Genomic DNA, 27399 nt, shown 5'->3' with positions numbered 1-27399 from the left:
ACTTCAAAATTGATGTTTTATTAAATTATAAGGATTTACAGATAATATTAATACATATAAGAATTTACAGATATTTTAAATACATATAAATTTACAGAAAATTGCAAAAATTTTCGAGAAATTTTCCATATAATGTAGATATGGTTTCCACTGTTATTAACATCCAGATTTCTCTAGTGGGTGGCATGGACCCAACTATTTGAGCCGTTATTGCTGTCTCTGAGAGTGCACATTAGCAGGAAGCTGGTATCAAGTGAGGAGTTGGGACTTGAATCCAGGTACTCTGTTATGGGGCTCCCAAGCTGTGTCTTAGCCAATAGGACAAACGCCTGTCCTGACTTTGACAATTTTGAGGAGCATGAATCCATTATAAGTATAGTGTTACATGTGTGTTCAAACTATTTTTGAATATTTTTAAAACTCAAAGCAAATCTGAGTGTCAGATTTTAATACCAGAAAACATGTGGTTATGTTTGCTTTTATTTTATACAAATTGATTATTCCTTTCCCTTTGTTCTGGTAACTGAGAAACTGACAGATTGGTATTCCATTTCTAAGAAGAAAAATAATGCACTAATTTATGGTGCAAATCATATCATGAATGATTTGAAGTTTGAATGGCATTTACTGGTATTTTATTTTAATTTTGGAGGTTGATATATCACAGGTATTGTAAAACCAAATTCAACTTGATAATTTTTTTATCTATACCACTTCAATCAGGAGAACAGAAGGGGGATTAAAAAGGCTAAGTATAAGAGAATGTAACTTCCATTGGCAGATTTTAGCAATGGTAATCAGAAGCAAGTTCCCAAAGAACCAAACTGAACTGAAGTGATCTGCAAAGCTTTTCCATCTTGAGGTGCTTAAATATTTTATGCACTGTCTCAGGGGTGTGCTGTAAAAAGGAAAAAGTAGGTAGTTTTGATATTTTAGTATCAGATATTCTGCTGATTTGAAAATTCTATCATCTACCTGTTTGTGAGACCACAATTCCCACTTCCTTTTCACTCTAGGGCTTCTGTTTTGACCTTGTTTGTTTGCTTAACAGATCATTTTCTTTTGGGTTCTATCTTGCTTCCCAATTATGCTTAATACATTATCTTCTTCTGTTTGTGCTATCATCTGAGATCATCATTTACATTCTGACTATATTCAATTTTTTTCTTAAAAATCTTCATGTAAACATTCTTCATAGTATTTCTTAGCCCCAGTGAACTGGAAAAGAAATAGTTGCAAAATGTTGTTGCAGGATTATGTGGTATTGCTCCAAGGAGGGTGAAATTCTTTCCTAAAACACTACACCAGCATGTGTACCTGCATCCTACATCTTCTCTTCCTTCATATATTTTACTTTATTTAAGATAAATAAATGTAAGAAGAGGAGTCTGTACCTAGGTCTTAAATTTGTTTTATTTACCTTAATTTGGCAAATAGAATAATGCTTTTTCAAAAAAAATTTTCTTTTTTTTTTTTTGACAGGCAGAGTGGATAGTGAGAGAGAGACAGAGAGAAAGGTCTTCCTTTTTGCCATTGGTTCACGCTCCAATGGCTGCCGCGGCTGGCACATCGCGCTGATCCGATGGCAGGAGCCAGGTGGTTATCCTGGTCTCCCATGGGGTACAGGGCCCAAGGACTTGGGCCATCCTCCACTGCCTTCCTGGAGGGCCATAGCAGAGAGGTGGCCTGGAAGAGGGGCAACAGGGATAGAATCCGGCGCCCCGACCGGGACTAGAACCCGGTGTGCCGGCGCCGCAAGGCAGAGGATTAGCCTGTTAAGCCACAGCGCCGGCCTCAAAAAAATTTTAAAAATGTCTTGTAACATCATTTTTAGGTTAGTCTGATTTTCCAAATGCTCGTGAAATGCTCATTAGTCAGAAATATTATTTACTTCCATCACTACTGTTTAGAATGTCTTTATTGTTTTTTTATTCTCTTTGTACTGCTAAACATTTCTTCAGAGAAGAAAAGATGGCATGAGACAAGTCAGACTCACGTGAATGCCTTTTGGCTGGGTTATGTTCTCTGGTTGAGCAATGTAAGAGGAATGCAATAGCATCTACAGTGTGCCAGAGAAGGAAATTCAAGTATTTAGTTCAGAGGAATCAGCAATCAAGCATTCATTCAGCATATCTTGTAGAGTACACCATCCACTTCTGGCTTAAATCTGTTTTTGTTTGTGTTTTATTGACTAGCACTTACCGTCCATCATCCGAGAGAAACAAGACGTTTAAAATTAAAGTGCTTAGCATTCTCATTACAAATTTTCTTTCCATATGAAGGGTAGGCAAATTTGTCAATGAAGATGACAATTGGTCTTTTATGGAAGTATAAAGAATAGTTTAGTGAAGGGGTTCTTTGGCTTACTTTTAATTGTTTCAGTTGTTTTCCTCACATAACACCTGCAAAAGTAAAATCTGTACCTAATTTTAATAGAAATATTAAGAAATAGTCAAAGCATAAGCAAAATAGTATTTTTGATGATGTGTTATCTTGGGGTGAGCATTTGGCCTAGTAGTTAAGATACTCCTTAAGACACCTGCATTCCATATTGGAGTACCTGAGTTCATATCTTGGCTGTGATTCCCAATTACAGCTTATAAACCTCAAGTGGTTGGGTCCCTGTCACCTATTTCTGAGACCTGCTTTGAGATCCTGGCAGCCAGGCCCAGCCTTTGCCATTGTAGCTTGGAGAATTAACCAGCAACCAGCAGATGAGAGCATTCTTTCTCTTTGTTTTTCTGGCTGGCTAGTGCATCCTCTCTCTCTCTCTCTCTCTCCCTCTCTCTCTCTCACTGTTGCTCTCTTTTTTTGACCTCTCAAAAATAAAAAAGAGAGAAAAAGAAATGTTTAATGTTTTCTTTAGAAACACATAGGAAGCAATGCTTTTGTTTCCCCAAGTGTAAGATATTGTTATACTGTTGATATCATGGGGCACAGCTAAGATGTATGCAACAATACTCTAAAAATGTTAAATACTAAGCACAAATAACTTTTTAAAAGATTTATTTATTTAGGCCGGTGCCGTGGTTCAATAGGCTATTCCTCTGCTTGTGGCGCCGGCACACCGGGTTCTAGTCCCGGTCAAGGCGCCAGATTCCGTCCCAGTTGCCCCTCTTCCAGTCCAGCTCTCTGCTGTGGCCCAGGAATGCAGTGGAGGATGGCCCAAGTGCTTGCGCCCTGCACCCCATGGGAGACCAGGATAAGCACCTGGCTCCTGGCTTCGGATCAGCGCGGTGCGCCGGCCGCAGTGAGCTGGCCGTGGCAGCCATTGGAGGGTGAACCAATGGTTAAGGAAGACCTTTCTCCCTGTCTCTCTCTCTCATTGTCTACTCTGCCTGTCAGAAAAAAAATATATATATATTTATTTGACATACAAAGCCACAGAGAGGGAGAGGCAGGGACAAAGGCAGAGAGAGAAGTCTTCTATCTATTGGTTCCCTCCCCAAATGGCAACAATGGCCAGGGCTGGGCCAGACTGAAGCCAGGAGCCAGAGGCTTCTTCTAGATCTCCCACATGGGTGCAGAGGCCCAAGGGCTTGGGCCATCTTCCACTGCTTTCCCAGGCCATAGCAGAGAGCTGGATGGAAAATGGAGCAGCCAGGACTTGAACCAGCACCCACATGGGAATCTGGAGCAGCAGGAGGCAGCTTAACCTCAATGCTATGAGGCTGGCCCTGCATGTATAAGTTTTAAATAATTCTTAGTTAGGTGAATATAACAAGAGTCAATGTAGACTTAAAACCATGAAGTACAATATTATGAAACTCAAAGACTGAGGATGTGCTACTATTACGAATCTCAAAGACTGAGATAGTGCTACTATCGTAAAAAATCTGAATATTTTCTCTATTTTTTTCTCAAGTTGTTCATGATTTCATGTACAGTGATATTAAGTGTAAAAAATTATATTTGACAATAGTTCATACAAGACTAATTCTAAAGTCATGTTTTTCAATCATTGTGGTAATGACAAAAGCACATAGGAGCTATATCATTTATACTAAGTAGACAGGATGTTCATTAACTCTTAGTAGAAACGTTGTTGAAATTATAAGCGGAATATTGGGCCATGGTTCCACCCTTGTGTATTTTTGTCAACCCATAAGTAAACATACGATTTTTGTATAACATATTAAGTGTCCATTCCAGAATGTTTGTAAAGTTCAAATATAATTAATGAATTGCATAAATGAAACTCATTTCAAATATATAAGGCAGAAAGTTTGTAAAGACATATGTACTATATATTTGTACTATATAACATATAATACTATATGTTATATACACACACCTATATATATTATATATGTATATAACATATAAATTATATAGTACTATATGTTATATAGTACATATATCTTTGTACTATAATACTATATGTTATATATATGCACACATATATAGTGCTATATGTTATATAGTACATAGATACATAGTACATAGATATATGTATGTATACATATCTATATATGCATACATAGATATGCATATAGTACATAGATATACAGTATATATCTATGTACTATATATATGTACTATATGTTACATAGTACATATATATAGTACATATATCTTTACAAACACCCTCCTTGTAATTTTGCAAAAATTACAGAAATGAATATTATGAACAATCTTTATAACTGAGTGCTGACTATGCTTATGAAATGCTAATCATTATGTTGAAAATTAATTTTATGAGTTCATTTATGCCTTAAAAATACCCTTCTCAAAGACTAATATTTTCCTTTCTTTCTGTTGAAGAATCTTAAAATTCCTTAAAGTTTTGTAATTTGAACAAAATTCATAACTGCAAAGTAGGGGAGTCCAAAGGGTACTCAAATACTTAATGAGAAAAGAAATAGGCCATTGCCAATTTGAATAAATGCCCACCAACCAGAATAAACTCTAGGCTGCCCATAGCACAGTATATTCTATTTGAATATCAGTCCCACAAAAGGCAAAGGTCAATCCCCATATTTGAGGTTAAATCTACGCACTCCACAGTACTGCCTCTCAAGTAGAACATAGTAACATAGGCAGAAATTTTAGAATTGCACTGGAGGTGACATTAACTTCAGGGAGCCAATACTGTGGTATAGTGGGTTAAGCCTCCTCCTGCCATGCTTTCATCTCATATTGGCTGTTCCACTTCTGATCCAAGTATCTACTAATGTGCCTGGGAAAGCAACAGAAGATGGAACAAGTGCTTGTGCCCCTGGCACCCATGTGGGAAACCTGGAAGAAGTTCCTGACTCCTGGCTTCAGCTTGGCCCAGCCTTGGCCATTGTGGAAATTTGGAAGAATGAGCCAGTGGATGGAAGCTATTTCTCTCTCCTTCTCTCTATGTGTAACTCTGTCTCTCAAATAAATGAATAAATATTTTAAAAAATTATCTTGAGAACACATAGTCAATCCATGTGATAAATGCTGAAGCATTCATCAGGAAAGTTACAAGGTGACAATTCTTCCCTTCTAGTACCCAAAGTACAGGATATGTTAGCAGTCACAATCCTGGAGAAAACAATAAAATAAAATTGAAACTTTTTTTAAGGAAGTAATGCTGATTACAAGATGGGCTCTTGGGGGCGGCGCCGTGGCTCAACAGGCTAATCCTCCGCCTTGCAGCGCTGGTACACCAGGTTCTAGTCCCGGTCGGGGCACGGATCCTGTCCCGGTTGCCCCTCCTCCAGGCCAGCTCTCTGCTGTGGCCAGGGAGTGCAGTGGAGGATGGCCCAGGTACTTGGGCCCTGCACCCCATGGGAGACCAGGATAAGCACCTGGCTCCTGCCACCAGATCAGCGCAGTGCGCTGGCCGCAGCACGCCTACTGCGGTGGCCATTGGAGGGTGAACCAACGCAAAAAGGAAGACCTTTCTCTCTGTCTCTCTCTCACTGTCCACTCTGCCTGTCAAAAAAAAAAAAGATGGGCTCTTGGAGATTTTCAGAAAGTAGATCTAGGACATATTGCAATAAAACCTAACTCTTACTCTACAGCTTGCAAACATCAATATTTACATAGTTATTCATTTGCAGTCCCTCTGTTAAAGCACATAGTATAAAGCCAATATATTCTTCAGTAACAAAATAAAAAACACTGTAATTGTACAAAGCATACCTATTTTTGATGACATATTTTGATATAATAATTTCCTACAAACTAAGTTTACACAAAATTTGTCAGTTTTGAATGTTTTCATGAGCATGTTAGTACATGTGCGCGCACACACACACACACTCAGAGATTACTTGTTAAAATAATGGAAAAGTAGAATCATAATGTCAAAACACATCTTATACCAGAGATTTTATTTTTATTATTCTCGCTTTCTTCTTATTTAATATATAGGCTGTTCCAATATCCTGGGAAAATTGCTTAAATCAGTACTTTTAAATAATGGGTAATAATATATAAAAACATTCTTTGAAGGCTCAGTTTCTTAAATTGAGAGTACAATTTCTCATCTAGTAAAAATCCTGTTTAAAACTAGTATATAATATAATATATATATATTATATAATGTGTATATAATATATATAATATATAATAATAATGTGCTTGCATAATTCATGCCACTTGAATTAGACCTGTATTAAAAATGATAAAAAAATAATTTACTTTTAATGACAATAAAAAATTCTGAAGGGAGTTAAGATGGTAAAATTCATGCTGAATATATTGACGTATGCCTTTTAATATTAAAGCAGAACATTAAATATCTCAACTTCTGTGTATATGTAAGTCATTCAAATATTTGGCAGTAAGCAGAAATGATCTTAACATTCCTTTAGCATGTACACAGACTCTGACAAACCATTTTTTTTCTTTTTAACAAGGATGCTACCTCTTTAGCATGATTAAAGGTAAGCTATTTGGCAGTTTAATTTTCTACCCCTCTTCTAAATACCACTACTAGATGGGCAGCTTCCTTTATTTAAACCTTGTCCTTATCAGTTTTCTACAGGACCTGACACTTTGTTAGTAACCCTGCAATTCCATCTCCCATATTTGTTAGAACTCTATTACCTTACACATCAATGCACACAGTACATTTTCAAGTATGTCAGGATAGTAACGATTATGTAAGAGATAAGCATAGAAGAAATTTCTATCACTATGAAGGCAACATAAAAATGTAGTGAATCTCAATGCATCATTTTAAAAATATTATATTTCCTCCTTTCTTTTCACAATATGATCAACTTTTGCTTTATACTGAAATAAGTGTGCGTGTACGTGTGTGTAAGCAAGAGGACTTAAAATAGTTCATGAACAGTGCACATTATGGAATAACTATTCATGAACTTCAATGATATTGGCATTAAATAATCTTAATTTTTGAAGAAACTGTGTGTGTGTGTGAAATCAATATATTAACCCTCTTTTAAACTATTCTCAAATAAGAAAATAGTAGCTATGAATATCAAAAGTATGTTTATGGGGCAGCACTGAGGACCTGCAGGTTAAGCGGCTACACCAGGCAGCCACATCTAACATCTGACTGCTGGTCCTTGCCCTGTTTAATATGCTTCTGATCCAAGTGCCTGCTGATGTATCAGGGAGGCCGTGGATGATGGCTAAGATATTTGAGTCCCTGCCACTCCATGGGAGACCAGATTGGTGTTCTCGCCTCCTGACTTATGCTTGGTCCAGCCCCGGTTGTTGCTATTGGTGGAGTGAACTAGCATGTGGAAGATCTCGGCTCATTCTCGCTTTCACTCACACTCTATCATTGTGCCTTTCAAATGAACAAATAAATATTATTAAACAGCATGTTTATACTGAAAGAAGATAACTGAAGATAGTTACTTTGAGTTTTATATTTGAAATTTCTTAAAGGTAAGGAATATCTGTAATTCAAAACACTGTACTTCAGAGCCCAATGTAGGGCATTAGCAGATAGTAGACTCATAGGAAAACAAGAGAGTTCTTCAACGCATTCAGAAGGACCATTGGGCAATAATATGCCTAAATGCTCAGGCAGCTCTGCTATCTGAGGAACAAACCATGTATGTAGAACAATATACTTTGGAAATTTATATTCATTAAATAAAAGTTTAATAAAAAAATCTAATAAAAAAATAATAATAATAAAAAAGAACAATAAACTATTTGAGAACAAGGCTATCCTGAGTCATTCCAACAAACTCCTGAATTAACTGATACTCTGCAGAATAGCAGTAATATTGCAGAGAAAATACCATTCTATTTATCTCATGATGATTTTTGCCAACCCATATTTGAGATATCACAAGTATAATTCTCAATTTTTTAATGTTGTTTTTTACATCTATTCTGTATGTGCAAATTTTCATCTGTAAAATGTATAACATTCAGTATGGAACATCTTTTTATTTTTAAATTGTTTTATTTATAAAAAGGGAACAAATTTCAAGCATTTCATATATACAGTTTTGAGAACAGTTTTAAGAACTTTCCACCCTACCCTTCCTTCCTCCCTCCCTCTCATTCTTCTTCCTGCTTCATTTCTTGTTTTCCTTGAATTTTTCAATGAAACATTTTCGATTTATTTTATAATCACAAGATTAACTGTCAACCAAATAAAAATTCAACAAGTAAGTAGAAAAACCACTTTTCCTCAGGAGTATTGACAAGGGCTATAAGGAATATTCAAATTTCAAAATATAAATTTCACTCATTTTTATACTCTGTATATTAGTTATCACAAGTCATGGTAGAGTATCTAAAATGTAGACATCTGAATTTTCCAAGTGGTTTCAAAAAATAGGGATACAAAAGCATAAAGCCTAATTATAATTTTCTTCTCTGACTCCATGCTCCTGAGGATGTTCCATGGAATAACTCCAGAATAGTTTTGACTTTTCTCAATCAAAGGTATCACTGCAGACTAAATAACATTCTATGTCATTTTTTTCTAAGTGAGTTGAACTACAGAACAGAAGCTCCATTACATACAGCAAAATATTTGTATAAAAGCTGTTTCAAATTCCAATTGACACTATCCAACTGAGAATGACATGAAGTGGATAGAATTTCAGTGATTTGCTTTTGGTAAGAAGGAAGAAGAATGGGAGGGGGAGGATGAAAGGGAGAAGGAAGAGGAGGAAGAGGAAGGTGAGGGCAAGGAGGAGGGGGAGGGGGAAGGAGAGGAGGAGGAGAAGAAGGAGAAGGAGGAAGGGGGGAGGCGGAAGGGGAGGAGGAGAAGGAGAAGCAGGGGGAGGGGGAAGGGGAAAGGGAGGAGGAGGAGAAGAAAGGGAAAAGGAAGGGGGAAGGGGGAGTAGAGGGGGAGGGGGAAAAGGAGGAAGAGGAGGAGAGAAGGAGGAGGAGGAGAGAAGGAGGAGGAGGAAGAGGAGGAGGAGAAGGAAGAGGAGGAGAGAAAGAAAAGAAGAAAAGAGAAGAAGAAGAAGAAGAAGAAGAAGAAGAAGAAGAAGAAGAAGAAGAAGAAGAAGAAGAAGAAGAAGAAAAAGAATAAACAGCTTTTCTTTTATACCTTGTTCTAAATATTCTGTGGATATAAAATTTGTTTAAAGGATTATTGAGTTTTAAGCCGTATCCTACCAATTACAATTTATATTCTCACAATATTCAGTGAGGTTGTCTTCATGAAATAAGTTGTTAAATATCATTTATGGTTTGATTTTGAAAAAAATTAAATAAAAACATACAATTACATATTTCCTGTATTACAACTGACAATCCAATTAAAAATGTTAAGGGACCAATTGTAAAAGGTTTTTGCTTTGGACTGTGAATGGCTAAGATTACAAGCTAATTTTCTAGTGAAAAATTATGAAGTAACCCAGTGTAAATTTTTACATGAAGAAATTTTACAACTGGATACATAGGTAGTTAAGAATTAGAAAAGAGATATGAGCCTTAAATTAAATACACAATTATACTAACACCAGCATATATTTTAATTTCCTTTAAATTTCAGATATATTATAATGTGTGAAAAATTGATCTTATGTTGATTTGTAACTTAAGTACAGAAGTAATTGCAATAGGTAGTCATCCTCTTTTCATAATTAGGTCATTATCCTGCATTTTTCCAAGAATATGTCTTTAATTTTGTCAACATAAAGACCCTAGTGGTTTTCTTTATTCTGTGTTACATTTTGCTAAATATTAAGCTTTTCTTCATTATATATTTCTCTTACAAAATAAAACCTAATTACTATGCCTTTTGAGCTACTATGACTATTGCACTCACCCCTTGGTATTCACATCCGTCTTCCTGGTAACCATAAAAAATTTCAAAAAAGTATAAATAATTGCTTTAGTTCATACTTAAACTCACTTAAACCCCTTAATTCCTTCTCACTTCATTTGCTGAATGTGGTTTAAAAAAAAAGTAAATTCAGCTGGTATACCCCATGTCTTACTAACCACAAATTTTTAATATATGAAATTCTAAAATTTTTAAAAGATACTTCTTTCTTCCAACAGTGATGAAATTGTGTATTTCCTGAAGCTACACTTGGTACTACACTTGATCTTAGCCAAAAGGCCAAGAAGCGATAATCCCTGAAGCTTACTCCACTCAAAAATGCATTTCAGTCTTCTTTGCCCTATTATCCTTTCCTTAATTTCTAAATGTCAATCAAATATATTAGCTACATATTTCTTTCAAATCTTATGAACTTTCCAGAGATCATGGAAATGTTTTTGTTGAAATCACTTTAAAGCACTCTGATCCATCTCTGTTGAACACACTGCTTTTAGAGCTAAAAGTTAACTATAAATTTTTGACAATTGATTCTTGTGAGATTCTTCCAAGCCACTCAACCTTAAAATTTAAGAAAATATTCTATTCTGAAATTGCTGCCCTTTAAGTGTATTCTTGTTCATTCATTTTCCTCTCCTTTCTGGGATGCATTTATTTTTAGACTTTTTTTCAAATAGCAGTTAGCTGGCTAGCTTAACACTCCTAGACACATAGACTGCCTCTTTTCTTCCCTTTCTCAGAAACTGTAAACTTTTCTCTACAATTGTTGGAATTTTTAAATTGTATATAGCAAGAAACAAGGTACATATTATATATCATGCCTGCAAATCCCCCAATAATACCACATAAATTATTTGCACATCTAGCACATGGCTGTTAACTCACAATTGGAATTTATATCTCACTTGGAAGACAGGGGTATTGGTGCAAAGGCCAAAATGGCAGGGCACCCGAAAGGCAGCATTTTGTTCCATCTACCTTCCACAAAGCAGAGCCAAATATGGGTCATTACAGTCAGCAGGGAGCCTTGAAACACCTTCTAACTTTGTGCAGTAGGATGCTGAGAGTCTTTTGACCTAGTTTTTTACATAAGAAATGCAAGGCTGCCAGGCCATGGTGACTGGAAGTGATAGATCTATGTATTTCCATTATTGCAAAGATTCTGAAAAGTGTTAGCTTTGTGATTTTTCTCATTCCAGAAAACAAAAATGTGATGTTTTTCTCTATATATATTTCTGTTTTTGCAAATTGAAATTGAACTGAGATCGTCCTAATATTCTCCTCAGTTTTACTACTCTAGATAGGTTTCTTCCTAAGTCTCTACCTCTGTTGTCTTAGCATTCACTTTAGGAAACTTTGAATCATAATTTTTTTTTCTCTCTTTTGAATATGGAAAGCTATTTAAAAGCTGGCATTTGGTTCAGTGCTTAATATGCTACTTGGCAGGGGGAGGGGTAGGACTGTGGTGCAGAGGGTTAAAGACCCCGCCTGCAGTGCCTGTATCTCATATGGGAGCCAGTTCAAGTACCAGCTACTCTATTTGCAATCCAGTTCCCTACTAATGCACCTGAGAAAGCAGCAGAGATTGGCCCAGTCATTGGGCCCGTTTACCCACGTGGGAGACCCAGAAGAAGCTCCTGACACCTGGCTTCAGATTGGCGCGACTCCAGCCATTGTCGCCACTTGATGAGTGAAATCAGCAGATAGAAGACATCTCTCTCTCTGTCTCCACCTCTCTCTGTAACTCTTTCAGATAAATAAAATAAATCTTCTTAAAAAGATACTTCTTGGGGTACCCAAATTCCATAGTTTGAGTCCTGACTTGCTTCTAATCCAGCTTCTTGGTAAGGAACACCAGGGGAGGCAGCAGGGGATGACTCAAGTATGTGAATCCCTGCCACACATGGGAGAGACTCGTTTTGTGTTATGAGACCTTGGCTTCCACCTGGAAAAGTCTTTGACTCTGAAGACACTTGGGGAGTGAACCAGAAGATGGACAATTTCTGCCTCTTTATCTGTCTCTCTACCTTCTGGGTAAAGTGAAAATAAGTAAATGAATTTTTTTTTAAATAGGGCATCTTGTCACTTTTACAATTCAATACTGTTTTTAATAAAGGTCTGAAAACCATATCTTTCATGTAATTTTTATTTAATTTTTACTTGGAAGACAGAGAGATAAAGAGAGAGAGAACGCGCGCGCGAGAGAAGGAATTTTCTATCCATCTAGTTCATTTCTCCAATGCTCCCAGTTGTTGGGGCTGGACCAGGCCAAACCCAGGAGAGCTTAGAACTCAGTCTGGTTCTCCGACCTGAGTCACAATAACCAAGTATTGACCCATCATCTTTTGCCTCCTAGGATGTGCATTGGCAGGAAGCTAGACTCTGAAATGGAATCAGGATTCAAATCTAGACACTTTCATATGGGATGCAGGTGATTCAAGCAGTATCTAATCACTGTACATTGGGCCTAGTGTTGTGGTTCAGCAAGTTAAGCTGCCTGAGATGCTAGCATCCCATATGAGTACCAGTTCAGGTCCCAGCTACTCCACTTCTAATCCATACTAATGCACCCGAGAAAGCAATAAAGATGGCCCAAGTACATGACTCCTGCCACCCATGTGGGAGACAACTGGATAAAATTCCTGGATCCTGGCTTCGGCCTGGCCCAGCACTGGCTGTTGCAGCAATATGAGAAGCGAATCAGTAGATGGAAGATCTCTCTGTGTGTCTCTTTTCCATTTTCTCTGTAATTCTTTCAAATAAATAAATATTTGAAAAATGTAAACATCAAGAAGAGAACTCCTCTATCTTTCCAATTATGTGAGAGGACAAGAGCCTAACTTAACATGACACATTTCTCCTAGTTGGAAAACTACCCTGATCACAAAGCTATGAGAAAGTTTACTTTCCCTTTGGTATTGTCAATTAGCATCCATCCATCCAAAGCTTAAAAATTCTCCCATCCTTTGTTTCAGAATATGAAGTTCAGACTTCTTGTATGTCCCCCATTACAATAGCCTTGAATACAGACTTGCTTACCTGCCTAACCCTGTCTAGTTCAACTTTTGCTTTATCAAAATATTATTTAAAAGTTATTGATGTTAAGAAATGTTTATATCTTTCCATTACATGGCTGCTTTGAAATTGAGCACTCAGAATGTGTGTATCCTCTACCCTCTTGATACATATCACACAGATGCTTCATTTACTTAATATTTTAGTAATGTTAGGAAATTTTCTCTCTACACTAAGCCAAATCTTCCAAACACACACATTCCCCCTAGTTCCAAGGTATCTTGGATCGAATGACTCATATTCAGAAAACCATCTTTTCTACCCCAATACCGGAAATATTGCAAAAATATAGCTCCTTAAACTGAGATCCTGAGGCCTGTTACAATCAAACGCCAGCTTGCTTCCCTTTCCTGGTCTTAGACCATAATGAAGAATTTATGTAAAATGAAGCACATGCTGTTTCTAAAAATATTTTATCAAGCAACCATTCACCTTCACTGTACCTACTCACAAGATTTTGTTATGTCTTCCATCCTTTTACTAACCTTGAAAATTTATTAAAATATTGTTAATGAATATAAAATGTTATTAATGAATATATGTCCTTTAATGCTCTGTGCAGCATGTTTTATCCTTATAACTCCCTCTTTGTGAATGTGTGGAAAGGTACCTCCTTCTTTGATGGCCCCGTTCTTTCCACTGGGATCTCACAAGCAGAGATCTTTCAGTTAGGTCTTCAACTTCTTCTTCTTCTTCTTTTTTTTTTTTTTTTTTCCAGAGTGTCTTGGCTTTCCATGCCTAAAATACTCTCATGGGCTCTTCAGCCAGATCCAAATGCCTTAAGGGCTGATTCTGAGGCCAGAGTGCTATTTAGGACATCAGCCATTCTATGAGTCTGCTGTGTATCCCGCTTCCCACGTTGGATCGTTTTTTTCCCTTTTTGATTCTATCAGTTAGTATTCCCAGTCACTAGTCTTATTTGTGTGATCCCTTTGACTCTTAGACCTATCAGAGTGATCAATTGTGAACTGAAGATGATCACTTGGACTAGTGAGATGGCATTGGTACATGCCACCTTGATGGGATTGTATTGGAATCCCCTGGCACGGTTCTAACTCCACCATTTCGGGCAAGTCCGATTGAGCATGTCCCAAATTGTACATCTCCTCCCTCTCTTTTTCCCACTCTTATATTTAACAGGGATCACTTTTCAGTTAAAATTTAAACATCTAAGAATAATTGTGTATTAATTACAGAGTTCAGCCACTGGGGTACCTCCTTCTTTGATGACCTGTTCTTTCCACTGGGATCTCACTCGCACAGATCTTTCATTTAGGTCATTTTTTTTTTTGACAGAGTGTCTTGGTTTTCCATGCCTCAACAAAGTTTTGAAAAACTGGAAAGATTACTTGAGTACACTACATTAAGTATGGTGCAAAGTCCAAAAGGAAATCTCAGCATAATATATCACAAAAATTTTCAAAATCAATCATTTTCATAACTATAAGTATGTTCATTGTCGAGTGCATGTTAATTAATCTGAAATGTTAACTTTAAAAACAATACAACACAAGAAATGGATGTTTCTCAAACTCATTACTTTCAAAGGGAAAGGCATCAGAATATCTTGTCCTTCCTAATGTTTTCAGCAAATACAGCTTAAAACTGAAAGCATTTAAATTGTTAGTGTCTTCTCTGCTCCTCTCACAAGCTCATTCCATCAGTTGTCTATTTTATTTAATTGTATAAGCCTGTTTAAGTCCTTTTTGGAAAGGGGAGAGAGAAAAGGGGGGAGAGAAAGAAAGAGAATATGTGTATGCATTTGCAGTTCTTATTTCAGTGACAAATGGAAAATTAATCTGAATTTTCTCCCCACCAGACAGGGGTCACTTGAAAAAATGCATATAGACTTAAGGTTTCTGTTGTTTGTTTTCAGTTTTTTAAACCCTGTACTTAGGGAAAATGAGTTAAATTCTTAAGAAGACAGTAATGTGCTATGGTTCTTTTACTGTACCTGTGTATGCAAATTGGACAAGATCCCAGAGAGCATTGGGGTCTATGCCTTCCATCTTGATTTCCTCTTGCTTGGCTTCACAAACATCACTTGTAAACATGGCCGCAAAATAGTCGGAGACCGAACTCAGAACAAGCCTGAAAGAGTCACAGAGTCTAATTTAGGCCATGAATGTAAAACATGTAAACACAGTGTCAACCAGAGCTCAATATAGAGAGCCAAAGTTATGATTAATTTACCAATCCATGTATTTATTTATTGCCTGTGGATCTTTGTTTTTAAAAACTAATTCAAGTAACCCTGTTCTACCCTTTGCTTCCAGAGAATTCTCCTGCATTTCTTTCCTATTATTTTAATGATTACTCTTTCACATTTTAGGCTTATCTTTATGAATGAGAATCAAATTTTTCCCATCTTTATATTCTCATATACTTTCCACTTTGATGATTGGATCCTTTGAATTATGATGACACTTTTGTCATGCATTTGACTCCTGAAGGCATATTGGGCTTTTTCTGAGATTTCTTTTTCTGCTTATTTATTCTTGTGCACTAAATTTTCTAAAGGGTAATTGCAAATGCATGATAATCACTGCAACACAATTCTGTTAATGATGCATTAATACAAAGAGAAAAGTCAATGTAGTTCATAGACACAATTTTAAGAGCATAGTATTTTAATGTTATCATTCTAAATACGTCTCTATAACTAAAGAGGCAATTTCTTCTTATTTATATTTTCTGTTTATTTAACTATCAGTGGAATTTTATTCTTTCACAAGTGTAATAAGCATTCAAATTTAAAGTAAGTTCTTTCAATAATTCCTACATAATTTTGATTTAAAATATATTACACATGTTTTAGATATTTAAGCAATGTTTCCAAATAAGTGCACTCTTGCCTTAAAGAAGATATTGGACCTTCTTCCAAATGTTTTCATGCTTGTTATTTAACAGTTAAAATTGTTTGCTAAGTTTTCATTTGATGTTGTTATTATCAGTAAGTCATCTGGGAAGCCTGACTTGTTCCTTCACTTCTCTATTCTCTTCAAGATGGGAAACTTACTCTGAAGGACTTTCAAGGATGTACAGTTTGATCTTTAGACCTTATAAAAGGAATGGCTAATGTTTTCAGTAATAATAGTATAACCAGGGGCCGGTGCTGTGGCATAGTGGGTAAAGCCACCACCTGCAGTGCCAGCATCCCATATGAGTGCCAGTTCAAATCCCGGCTGCTCCACTTTCAATCCAGCTCTCTACTATGGCCTGGGAAAGCAGTAGAAGATGGCCCAAGTCCTTGGGCTCCTGCATCCGTGTGGGAGACCCAGAAGAAGCTCCTGGATCCTGGCTTCGGATCGGCACAGCTCCGGCCATTGCAGCCATCTGGGGAGTGTGCCAAGGATGGAAGACCTCTCTCTTTCTCTCTCTGACTCTTCCACTCTGTAACTCTGCCTTTCAAATAAAATAAATAAATATTTAAAAAAATAATAATAGCATAGCAGAATGAGAGCTTAAATTATGATTCCACAGGCAAAATCTCCCTTTCAGACAAAAGGGAGAGAAAGTTTTAAAGTGAGGGCATAGCTTTCCTCATGGGCATTGTCTACCTCACCGGAAAACCACTATCAGAACATGCCTATGACTATAGACCTCTAGTTTAGGCTACCAAAGATTTGAGCACCCCTTGACTTGCAGCCTGTTAATGGTTTCCTCTGGTCTGTCTTAACAAAAAACAGGAAGAAGAGAAACAAAAAATAGGCTGCAGAAGCAATGTAAAGATAGGTGGCAGGCCCATTAATGGCTGCTTTACACAATGATCTCACACATCAAGGAGAGCCAACAGGTCAGTCTACTGCACTTGTTTTTGATGTGGACAGCCAGGGCTTCTGCAGAAGACAGCTTATGAAGAGCCCTGGCAGCTCTGCCAGCCAAGAGCTGAATCACTGGAAACAGAATTGCCCAGGAGTCAACGGACCTCAGGTCAGAACCACAGGCCTTGGTGGCTCTAAGTGGAAAAGCTCCTCACTCTGCCCAGCTTCCAAAGTAACTACTGCTGTTGAGTGGATGGCCAAGTAGGATCAGAAACATTACAGGTAGAACCGTAAATTTCCTATTAGAGATGCGATCTGCCTTTACCTGGCAAGCTCTCCTCCCAGGCCAGCTAGGTATTAGAAGTCATTAGGGTGTGTTCTCTAATGAGGTTCACAACTCCATTAGGATATACCCCTTGTAAAGAGATAGATAGGCCTGTGCCTTTAACTGTCAGGCCTTAAAGCCAAGCTGATTATGTTAAAGCCCTTTCTGTCAGTTTCTATTTGCCTCTCAATGAGAAAATTTGCTCATAGGTTACATACCTTTTTACAGGCCTCTGATATTGACTCTGTCCTCAGTATTAGATCCCATGAGTTTAAACTGCTTGTTAGATTCGTTTTTTTCCAGACTTAAAACAACACAAACCTGATTTACAATTCTTTATCCGAAGTAGCCAGGCACATGAAACCTCAGATGGAAACAGCTTCTGCAAGCTGGCACAGTGGTCCCCTAGAGAAGCTACCTCCTGCTGGAACCCTGTCTTGACTGCACTTTCCTACAACACCCCTTTTCAACATGAAGCAGCCAGAGTGATCATCACCCAGTACCCCTAACAGATGTTAGGGCCCATTCTTGTTGAAGGGGTAATGTTAGGAGTCAGATGGGTTAATAAGCAGTCAGGGTGGTCCCAGTGGAATTTAGGGTGTAGAATGTTTGCCCCCCCCCCCCTTCAAAGGTCATCTTTAGGAAGAACAAACTGACCCACTCTCTTCCTTAAGAATCTCCAAATTTACCATGTGAATAGCAAGGGAGTGGTAATACAGTTTATTGTGAAAACAAGTTACCTATTCCACCCTTGTAATGGTATTTTGTTTTATCCTGTCTTAAGAAAACTATGATGAGGAGTTTAAACTGGAGTTTTCAATGTAAGTTCTTTTTTCTGACCATAAACATACAGAAATATAACTTTTGGGATATATATGTGTGTATATACATTAATAGGCAGCCCATTATATAAAGAACAGGTCACAGACCTGGAAAAGGGAAAGCACAAGATGAGCCTATTTCAGGAAGAAGAAAGTACTCCAATCTGATGGGGAAATGTCAAATGAATTAATCATGGTATTTATATCTGTAAGCAAAGCAAAAGTAAACTTGGAATGTATTTTTTTCTAATAACACTGCAAGACAAACAAAGAAAGTCAGGACATTGTTATCAAATTTCCCTAATTTTCTGATCAGGATGATTTTTTAAATCAATTATCATGGAGTATTTATTTGCTATGTATTTTATCTTCGCATAATATAAGTGAAAGGGCATGGTGAAATTTCACATGAACAGAAAGACATTCCTTCTTTTCACTGGAAAAAACTCCTTAAGTGTATAACATATGCATTTATAAAGTACCTATGGTATCCACGTTTTAAAATATTTAATTAATTATAATGCCTAGGATGTTAACTTGTTAAAATGTGTAAGTTAATCCGTTTCTAATGAATTTAACTGATAGTTACTAACATGTCAATTCTATATTAAGTTTGACAAAATTATTAAGGTACAGGTATTATCAGGTATTTATATCATAATAATAGGATAAATCAATGTTAAATAATCAGTACTATCTAAGGGACTAAATATAGCTTTGTAGGTTATGTATTCTCACGCACTCAGTGGGTTATATCCATACCAGTGGAAAGAAGTATATCTACATAAATTTAACCAGTTTGTACTTACACATAAAGCCTATATCTTCAGCAGGGCTACGTCACATGGAGCAAAATATTTTGTGGCCTATATTATGCAATTTTACATCATTACATAAAATTTTCTCCATCAACAATGCTGTACAAAATACTGCTAAGTCAGTAAAGGAAGTACAGGAAAGTTTATACTGCATTTAGATTTAGTGGCACATAAGATTTAAATTAGATTTTAAAAGAGGGATTTAATGCATAAATAAATTAACAACTTTATATGTACATATTTAGCTTCTATTAATTCTAGAGGCAGGAGCAAGAAATTCATAAATAAGAGCATGAATACAACCACTTTTGAAATATTCTTATTGAGGTCACTACAAATTTATTTCCTTCTGAATCTGTTAAACTTTTCTAAGTGCCACATCAATTTATTATGGTGTTTGACATTGTTGACCTCCCACTACTTCAACTTCTTTAAATCCGTTTTTTAGCTAAAGCAGTGCAGGCTTTCTTATCTCAGCTTACCTCTAACTCAAGGATTTCTTTTCTGACTCCTACGCCTTGACCCTCTCAGTGCCGTAGGATTTATTCAGGCCTCTGAGTTTTGCCCTAACACTCACAGTTTCAGAATCATTCTTGAGGAGTCCCTTAATTATTGTTGTTATGGTAGTTTGAAATCTAATCTTGGATCTCAAAGGCCTGTAGAAACTGCTCATCAATATTCCAGTAGCATTTCAGTGTGCTTAAAGACAGCTCAAAGTCATCCCCACTTAGATTTCCTTTCATTTAGACTTTCCTGTTTCTGATAGGTACACAGTCAACAATTTGAAACTATGAAATTATCATTATGATTCAATCTGCTTCATGGTTCTGTATCAAATATGCCACAAAACTCATCTTTCTTTCCAAGTTGGGATTTGTCATTGCTCTCTTTTATGAGGCACACTCATGTCCCCAGTGGCAAGATATTAGCACCAAACAGCAAAAAAAATTCTGCTTTTCAGAAAATTGTATTTGCCGCAACAGGAGTTGCCTCATTTCTTGGGAGTTTCTTGAGTTCCTTCAACTCTCACTGTGTCCTGCAATCACCACAGCCTCTCAAACTGTGAGTGGATCTGGTGGCAGTGACAAAGAGAATCAAGCTATAAAACGTTACTCCTTGATTCAGAGTGTGACTAACTCTGCACCAGGTCACGGTTCAGGCATTCCTGGGAGATACGGATGAGGCAAGCCTCCATCCTTGACGTCCTCTGTCCAATTCTGCTTCCCTTTCCTCTCAAGTCACTCTTCAAATCAATCACACACAGCTGAATTCCAGGTTCACACACTATTAGCAGGGAACCTGACTTATGACACCATTCTGCAAAATTTTTCTCAGTTCATCTCTTTATGTCCATCTAGTCCTCATTTCATGTCTGGACTAAATAAAACAGCCTCTCGGTTCATTAACCACTTTCAGCTGTGTCTGTCCTGGAATGCCACATTTCTAAATTATGTTAGTCATTCTGTTGCAGAAGTTAAGGCATTACTCAGACATTCTGGGTTTGAATTCTATCTCTGCCAATAACTGACTGTGTAACAAGGATGAGTTGTTTTAATTTCTCCATGCCCAGTTCTCTATCCCATATATATAAACATATATATTATATAATATTATAATATATAAATGTACATATAGATGCATAATATGGGAACAATAAGGATTTCTTTTTCCTTCAATAAGAGTTAGTATATACAAAGCACCTCAAATAGGGTCTAGAACTTGATGAATACCATGAGTGTTAGCTATTACTATTATCATTATTAATAGTAATTATTTATGTTACTCTTCTTCTGAAGAACCTACTAATGAAACCCACTACTTCAAATTCTAACTTCTCTAATTATTTTCAAGGTCTATTATAATCACTCTCATTCTATGTTTAAGGTTTATTCTCCCAATATTTCCAACACAAACCTACTATTTTCACCAAGCCATTTTCTTCACAATTTCCCAAATTATTTTTTGTTAAAGATTTATTGTATTTATTTCAAGAGACAGAGAGAACAAGGTAAAGACAGAGAGAAAGAGATCTTCTATCCTCTGGTTCACTCCCAGATGACTGTAACAATCAGAACTCTCGGGAAGGCTGAAACTGGGAGTCAGGAAATCCATCCTGGTCTCCTTTGTTGGTGGCAGGAACCCAAGTACTTGGTTGGGTCTCTAATGCCATCCCAGGTACAGTAGCAAAGAGCTGGATGGGAAGTGGAACAGCCAGGGCTTGAACCAATATTCATATATGGGATCTTTCATTACTGGCAGCAGCTTAATTCACCACACCACAACAAACAAATTCTTTAATTCTCTATTTTTTTTTTCAAATTACCCTCACTAATATATAGCCACATTTCTTCTCCACTATTGACCTCAAACTTAGCCTTTCCAGAAAATTTTCATAATATTCTGTCATATGCCATTCATTCCCTTATTAGATTATGCCTCACACTTGGAATCAGAATTATGTATTTCAGTTTGCAATTATTTGAAACTATAATAATTTCCTTAACTACCATATAGAATATTCTTATCTTCTAAATTATACTGGAAACTCCATGAGGAAAAGTATCAAGTTTTATAATCCTTTGCACCATCTGCAGGGCATAACTAGTGTTTATTTAATAAATATATTTCAAGAAGTACAAAGAAAGATTCTTCATGTACTGCTGAAAATAAACAGCAGACATAAACAGGACATTAAAAATGATAGCCACATTATGAAGAAAAAAAACAAGTTTTTAGTGTCTCTAGTACTGAGTTCTTTTCAGAAGTTACAGAACTATTATGAACAATCAAAGTGAGTTAGAGATTTAAGAGGGTGTTGGATTTAATAAAATGAAAGAAATGAGTTATTCCTATCCTAGAAAAGATATTCTATGCAAATAAACTTTCTTTTTTTAATTTTATTTAATAAATATAAATTTCCAAAGTACAACTTTTGGCCCATCAACAGTAGACTGGATAAAGAAATTATGGGATATGTACTCTATTGAATGCTATACAACAGTAAAAAAACAATGAAATCTGGTCATTTGGAACAAAACGGAGGAATCTGGAATACATTATGCTGAGTGAAATAAGCCAGTCCAAAAGGGACAAATATCATATGTTCTCCCTGATCTGTGACAACTAACCGAGCACCAAAAAGGAAACCTGTTGAAGTGAAATGGACACTATGAGAAACAATGACTTGATCAGCCCTTGCCCTGACTGTTGATGAACAACTTAATACTTTATCCCTCTAAGTATTTTTTTCGTCTGTTCTACTTAATACTATTGGTTGAATTCTGTAATTAATACACAGTTATTCTTAAGTGTTGAAACTTAACTGAAAAGTGATCCCTGTTAAATATAAGAGAGGGAATAAAAGAGGGAAGAGATGTACAATTTGGGACATGCTCAAGCTGACTTGCCCCAAATGGTAGAGTTACAAACATACCAGGGGATTACAATTCAATCCCATCAAGGTCGCATGTACCAATGCCATCTCACTAGTCTATTTGATCAATTTCTGTTCACAATTGATCATAATGATAGGACTAAGAATCAAAGGTATCACATAAACAAGACTAGCGTTTGAAAATACTAACCGATAGAACAAAAAAAGGGAGAGAACAATCCAACATGGGAAGTGGGATACACAGCAGACTCAAAGAATGGTGGATGTCCTCAACAGCACTCTGGCCTCAGAATCAGCACTTAAGGCATTTGGATCCAGCTGAAAAGCCCATGAGAGTATTTCAGGCATGGAAAGCCAAGACACTCTGTCAAAAAAAAAAAAAAAATGACCTAAATGAAAGATCTCCGCAAGTGAGATCCCAGTGGAAAGAACAGGTCATCAAAGAAGGAGGTACCTTTCTCTGAAGGGAGGAGAGAACTTCCACTTTGACTATGACCTTGTCTAAATATGATCAGAGTCGGTGAACTCAAAAGGCTTCCATAGCTTTGGCAACTCATGACAAGAGCCTAGGGTGATTACTGACGCCATAAACAAGAGTGTCAAATTGTTAAGTCAACAACAGGAGTCACTGTGTACTTACATCTCATATAAGATCTCTGTCCTTAATGTGCTGTACATTGTGATTTAATGCTGTAACTAGTACTCAAACAGTATTTTTCACTTTGTGTTTCTATGTGGGTGCAAACTGTTGAAATCTTTACTTAATATATACTAAGCTGATCTTCTGTATATAAAGAGAATTGAAAATGAATCTTGATGTGAATGGAAGGGGAGAAGGAGTGGGAAAGGGGAGGGTTGCGGGTGGGAGGGAAGTTATGGGGAAGTTATAAGCTGTACTTTGGAAATTTACATGCATTAAATAAAAGTTAAAAATTTTTTTAAAAAAATCAGCCACTAACAAAGCAATCAATAATGCTAAATAAATGCTGAAACATATCCTGAGCTTCTTCTACTTGGGTAAAATGGAAGAAAATTGTCATAACTCCTTTACACAGATTATTAATCAGTTACAAAAAAAAACAAAGTAAAACTTTTGAATTATAATGGATTTTCTCCCCCATAACCTCCCTCCTACCCACAACCATCCCATCTCCCACTACCTCTCCCATCCCATTCTTCCTCACGATTCATTTTCAATTATCTTTATATACAGAAGATCAACTTAGTATAAACTAAGTAAAGATTTCAACAGACTGCACCACAAAGACACACAAAGTATAGAGTACTGTTTGGGTAGTAGTTTTACCATTAATTCACATAATACAACACATTAACGACAGAGATCCTACATAGAGAGTAGGTGTACAGTGATTCTTATTGTTGATTTAACAACTGGCACTCTTTTTGATCAATTATGAACTTAAACTGATCACTTTAACAAGTAAGATGGCGTTGGTACCCGCCACCTTGATGGGATTGAATTGCAATTCCCTGGCATATTTCTAGCTCTACCATTAGGGGTAAGTCGGAATGAGCATGTGCCAAAATGTACATCCTTTCCCTGTCTTATTCCCACTCTTTTATTTAACAGGGAGCATTTTCAGGTAAATTTAAACACCTAAGAATAATTGTGTGTTAATTAAAGAGTTCAACCAATGCTATTAAGTAGCACCAAAAAATACTAAAAGGAATGAATATTAAGTTATTCCTCGACAGTCAGGACAAGGGCTAATCAAGTCATTGTTTCTCATAGTGTCCATTTCACTTCAACAGGTTTCCTTTTATGTGCTCGGTTAGTTGTCACAGATCAGGGAGAACATATGATATTTGTCCATTTGTCACTGGTTCATTTCACTCAGCATGATGTTTCCCAGATTCCTCCATTTTGTTGCAAATGACTAGATTTCATTTTTTTTAACTGTTGTATATTATTCTAGAGAGTACATATACCATAGTTACTTCATCCAGTCTTCTACTGATGGGCATATAGGTTGATTCCAGGTCTTAGCTATTGTGAATTGAGCTGTAATAAACATTGAGGTGCAGACAGCTCTTTTATTTACCAATTTAATTTCCTTTGGGTAAATTCCAAGGAGTGGGATGGCTCCATCATGAGGTAGGGCTATATTCAGGTTTCTGAGGAATCTCCAAAGTGTCTTCCATGGTACTTTTATCAGTTTGCATCCCTACCAATTGTGGATTGGTGTCTATTTTTCCCCACATCCTCGCTAGCATCTGTTGTTGGTAGATTTCTGTATGTGAGCCATTCTAACTGGGGTGAGGTGAAACCTCATTGTGGTTTTGATTTGCATTTCCCTGGTTGCTAGTGATCTTAAACATTTTTTCATGTGCCTGTTGGCCATTTGGATGTCCTCTTTTAAAACATGTCTATTGAGGTCCTTGGCCCATCTCTTAAGTGGGTTGTTTGTTTTGTTGTTGTGGAGTTTCTTGATCACTTTGTAGATTCTAGCTGTTAATCCTTTTCGGTTGCATAATTTGCAAATATTTTTTCCATTCTCTTGGTTGCCTCTTCACTTTCCTGTTTATTTTGCAGTACAGAAACTTCTCAATCTTATGTAAGCCCAATTTTTAATTTTGGCTTTGACTATCTGTGACTCTGGGGTCTTTTCCAAGAAGTCTTTGCCTGTGCCTATATCTTGCATGGTTTCTCTGATGTTCTCTAATAATTTGATGGTATCTGGTTGTAGATTTAGATCTTTAATACATGCTGAGTGGATTTTTCTGTAAGGTGTAAGGTAGGGGTCTAGCTTCATGCTTCTGCATGTGGAAATCCAGTTTTCCCAGCACCATTTGTTGAATAGACTGTCCTTGCTCCAAGAATTGGTTTTAGATCCTTGATCAAATATAAGTTGGCTGTAGATGTTTGGATTGATTTCTGATGTTTCTATTCTATTCCATTGGTCTATCCATCTGTTTCTGTACCAGTACCATGCTGTTTCAATTATAACTGCCCTATAGTATGTCCTGAAATGTGGTATTGTGATGCCTCTGGCTTTTTGTTGTACAAGATTGCTTTAGCTTTCCAGGTCTCCTGTGCCTCTGTATGAATTTCAGCATCATTGTTTCCAGATCTGAGAAGCTTGTCTTTGGTATTTTGTTTGGTATTGCATTGAATGTATAAATTGCTTTTGGGAGAATGGACATTTTGATGATATTGATTCTTCCAATCCATGAGCATGGAAGATTTTCATTTCTTGATATCATCTTCTATTTCTTTAAGATTTTGTAATCTCATCGTAGAGGTCTTTGAAATCTTTGGTTAAGTTTATTCAAAGATATTTGATTGTTTTTGTAGCTATTGTGAATGGGATTGATCTTAGCAGTTCTTCCTCAGCCATGACATTACCTGTGTATATAAAGGCTGTTGATTTTTGTGCATTGATTTTATATCCTGCTATTTTGCCAAACTCTTCTGTGAGTTCCAATAGTTCTAGTAGAGTTCTTTGGATCCCCTAAATAAAGAATCATATCATGTGCAAAGAGGGATAGTTTGACTTCTTCCTCCAATTTGTATCCCTTTAATTACTTTTTCTTGCCTAATGGCTCTGGCAATACTTCCAGTACTATATTGACCAGCAAAGGTTAGAGTGGCATCCCTGTCTGGTACCAGATCTCAGTGGAAATGCTTCCAACTTTTCCCCATTCAACAGGATGGTGATCATGGGTTTTCCATAAATTGCTTTGATTGTACTGAGGAATGTTCTTCTATACCCAATTTGCTTAGAGTTTTCATCATGAAAAGGTGTTGTATTTTATAAAATGCTTTCTCTGCATCTATTGAGATAATAATATGTTTTTCTTCTACAGTTTGTTAATGTGGTGTATAACATTGATTGATTTGCAAACATTGAATCATCCCTGAATACCAGGGATAAATCCTACTTGGTCTTGGCGGATGTTCTTTCTGATGTATTGTTGCATTCTATTTGCCTGAATTTTCTTGAGGATTTTTGCATCTATGTTCATCAGGGAAATTGGTCTGTAATTCTCTGTCAGTGTTGCATCTTTTTCCAGCTTAGGGATTAAGGTGATGCTGGCTTCATAGAAAGAATTTTGGGGGGATTCCCTCTTTTTCTATTGTTCTTAATCGTTTGAGAATAATTGGAGTTAGTTCTTCTTTAAATATCTGGTAAAATTCAGCAGTGAATCCATCTGGTCCTGGGCTTTTCTTTGCTGGGATGGCCTTTATAACTTATTCAATTTCTGACTCAGTTATGGGTCTGTTTAGGTTTTCCATGTCTTCATTGCTCAATTTAGGTAGGTTGCATGTGTCCAGGAATCTATCCATTTCTGATAGATGTTCCTGTTTGCTGGCATACAGCTCTTTGTATTAATTTCTGATGACTGTTTTTATTTCTGTGGTGTCTGTTGTTACATTCCCTTTTTCTTCTCTGAATTTATTGATATGGGTCTTTTTTTTTTAGTTAGTTGTGCCAATGGTGTATCAATTTTATTTTTCAAAAAACAACTGTTTTGCTGATCTTTTGCAATTTTTTTTGGATTCTATTCTTCTCAAACTTAATTATTTCCTTTCTCCTACTAGTTTTGGGTCTGCTTTGCCACAGTTTTTCTAGATCCTTGAGATGCATTGATAGATCATTTGTTTGGTGCCTTTCAAATTTCTTGATGTAGGTACCTATTGCTATAAACTTTCCTCTTAACACTGCTTCTGCTGTATCCCATAAGTTTTGATATGTTGTGTTGTTATCCTCATTTACTTCCAGAAAGTTTTTGATTTCTCTTTTGATTTCTTCTATGACCCAGTGTTCATTCAGGAGCATGCTCTTCAGTCTCCATATGTTTGCATATGCTCTAGGGATTCCTGAGTTGCTAATTTCCAGCTTCATTCCACGGTGGTCTGAGAAGCTGCATGGTATGATTTCAATTCTTTTGAATTTACCGAGACTTGCTTTATGGCCTAGTATGTGGTCAATCCTTGAGTAGATTCCATGTACTGCTGAGAAGAATGCA

At 36.6% G+C, this 27399-nt stretch overlaps 1 protein-coding gene and 1 pseudogene across 2 annotated transcripts in view; both read right to left on the bottom strand.

Moving 5' to 3' along the window:
• Nucleotides 1-27399, bottom strand: part of KLHL1 (kelch like family member 1) — a 385849-nt gene that overhangs the window by 218003 nt on the left and 140447 nt on the right. For both annotated transcript variants that reach the window (XM_062195308.1, XM_062195309.1), the window contains one exon: nt 15240-15376. In XM_062195308.1, the coding sequence (XP_062051292.1) occupies nt 15240-15376 (137 nt within the window). The remainder of the gene's footprint in view (nt 1-15239; nt 15377-27399) is intronic.
• LOC133762703 (U2 spliceosomal RNA) lies at nt 10332-10504 on the bottom strand (annotated as a pseudogene).

Source organism: Lepus europaeus, chromosome 6 (assembly GCF_033115175.1).
Source record: "Lepus europaeus isolate LE1 chromosome 6, mLepTim1.pri, whole genome shotgun sequence".
Taxonomy (NCBI): domain Eukaryota; kingdom Metazoa; phylum Chordata; class Mammalia; order Lagomorpha; family Leporidae; genus Lepus; species Lepus europaeus.
The sequence above is the reverse complement of the archived record's forward strand: the minus strand, read 5'-3'. Positions and strand labels throughout refer to the sequence as shown.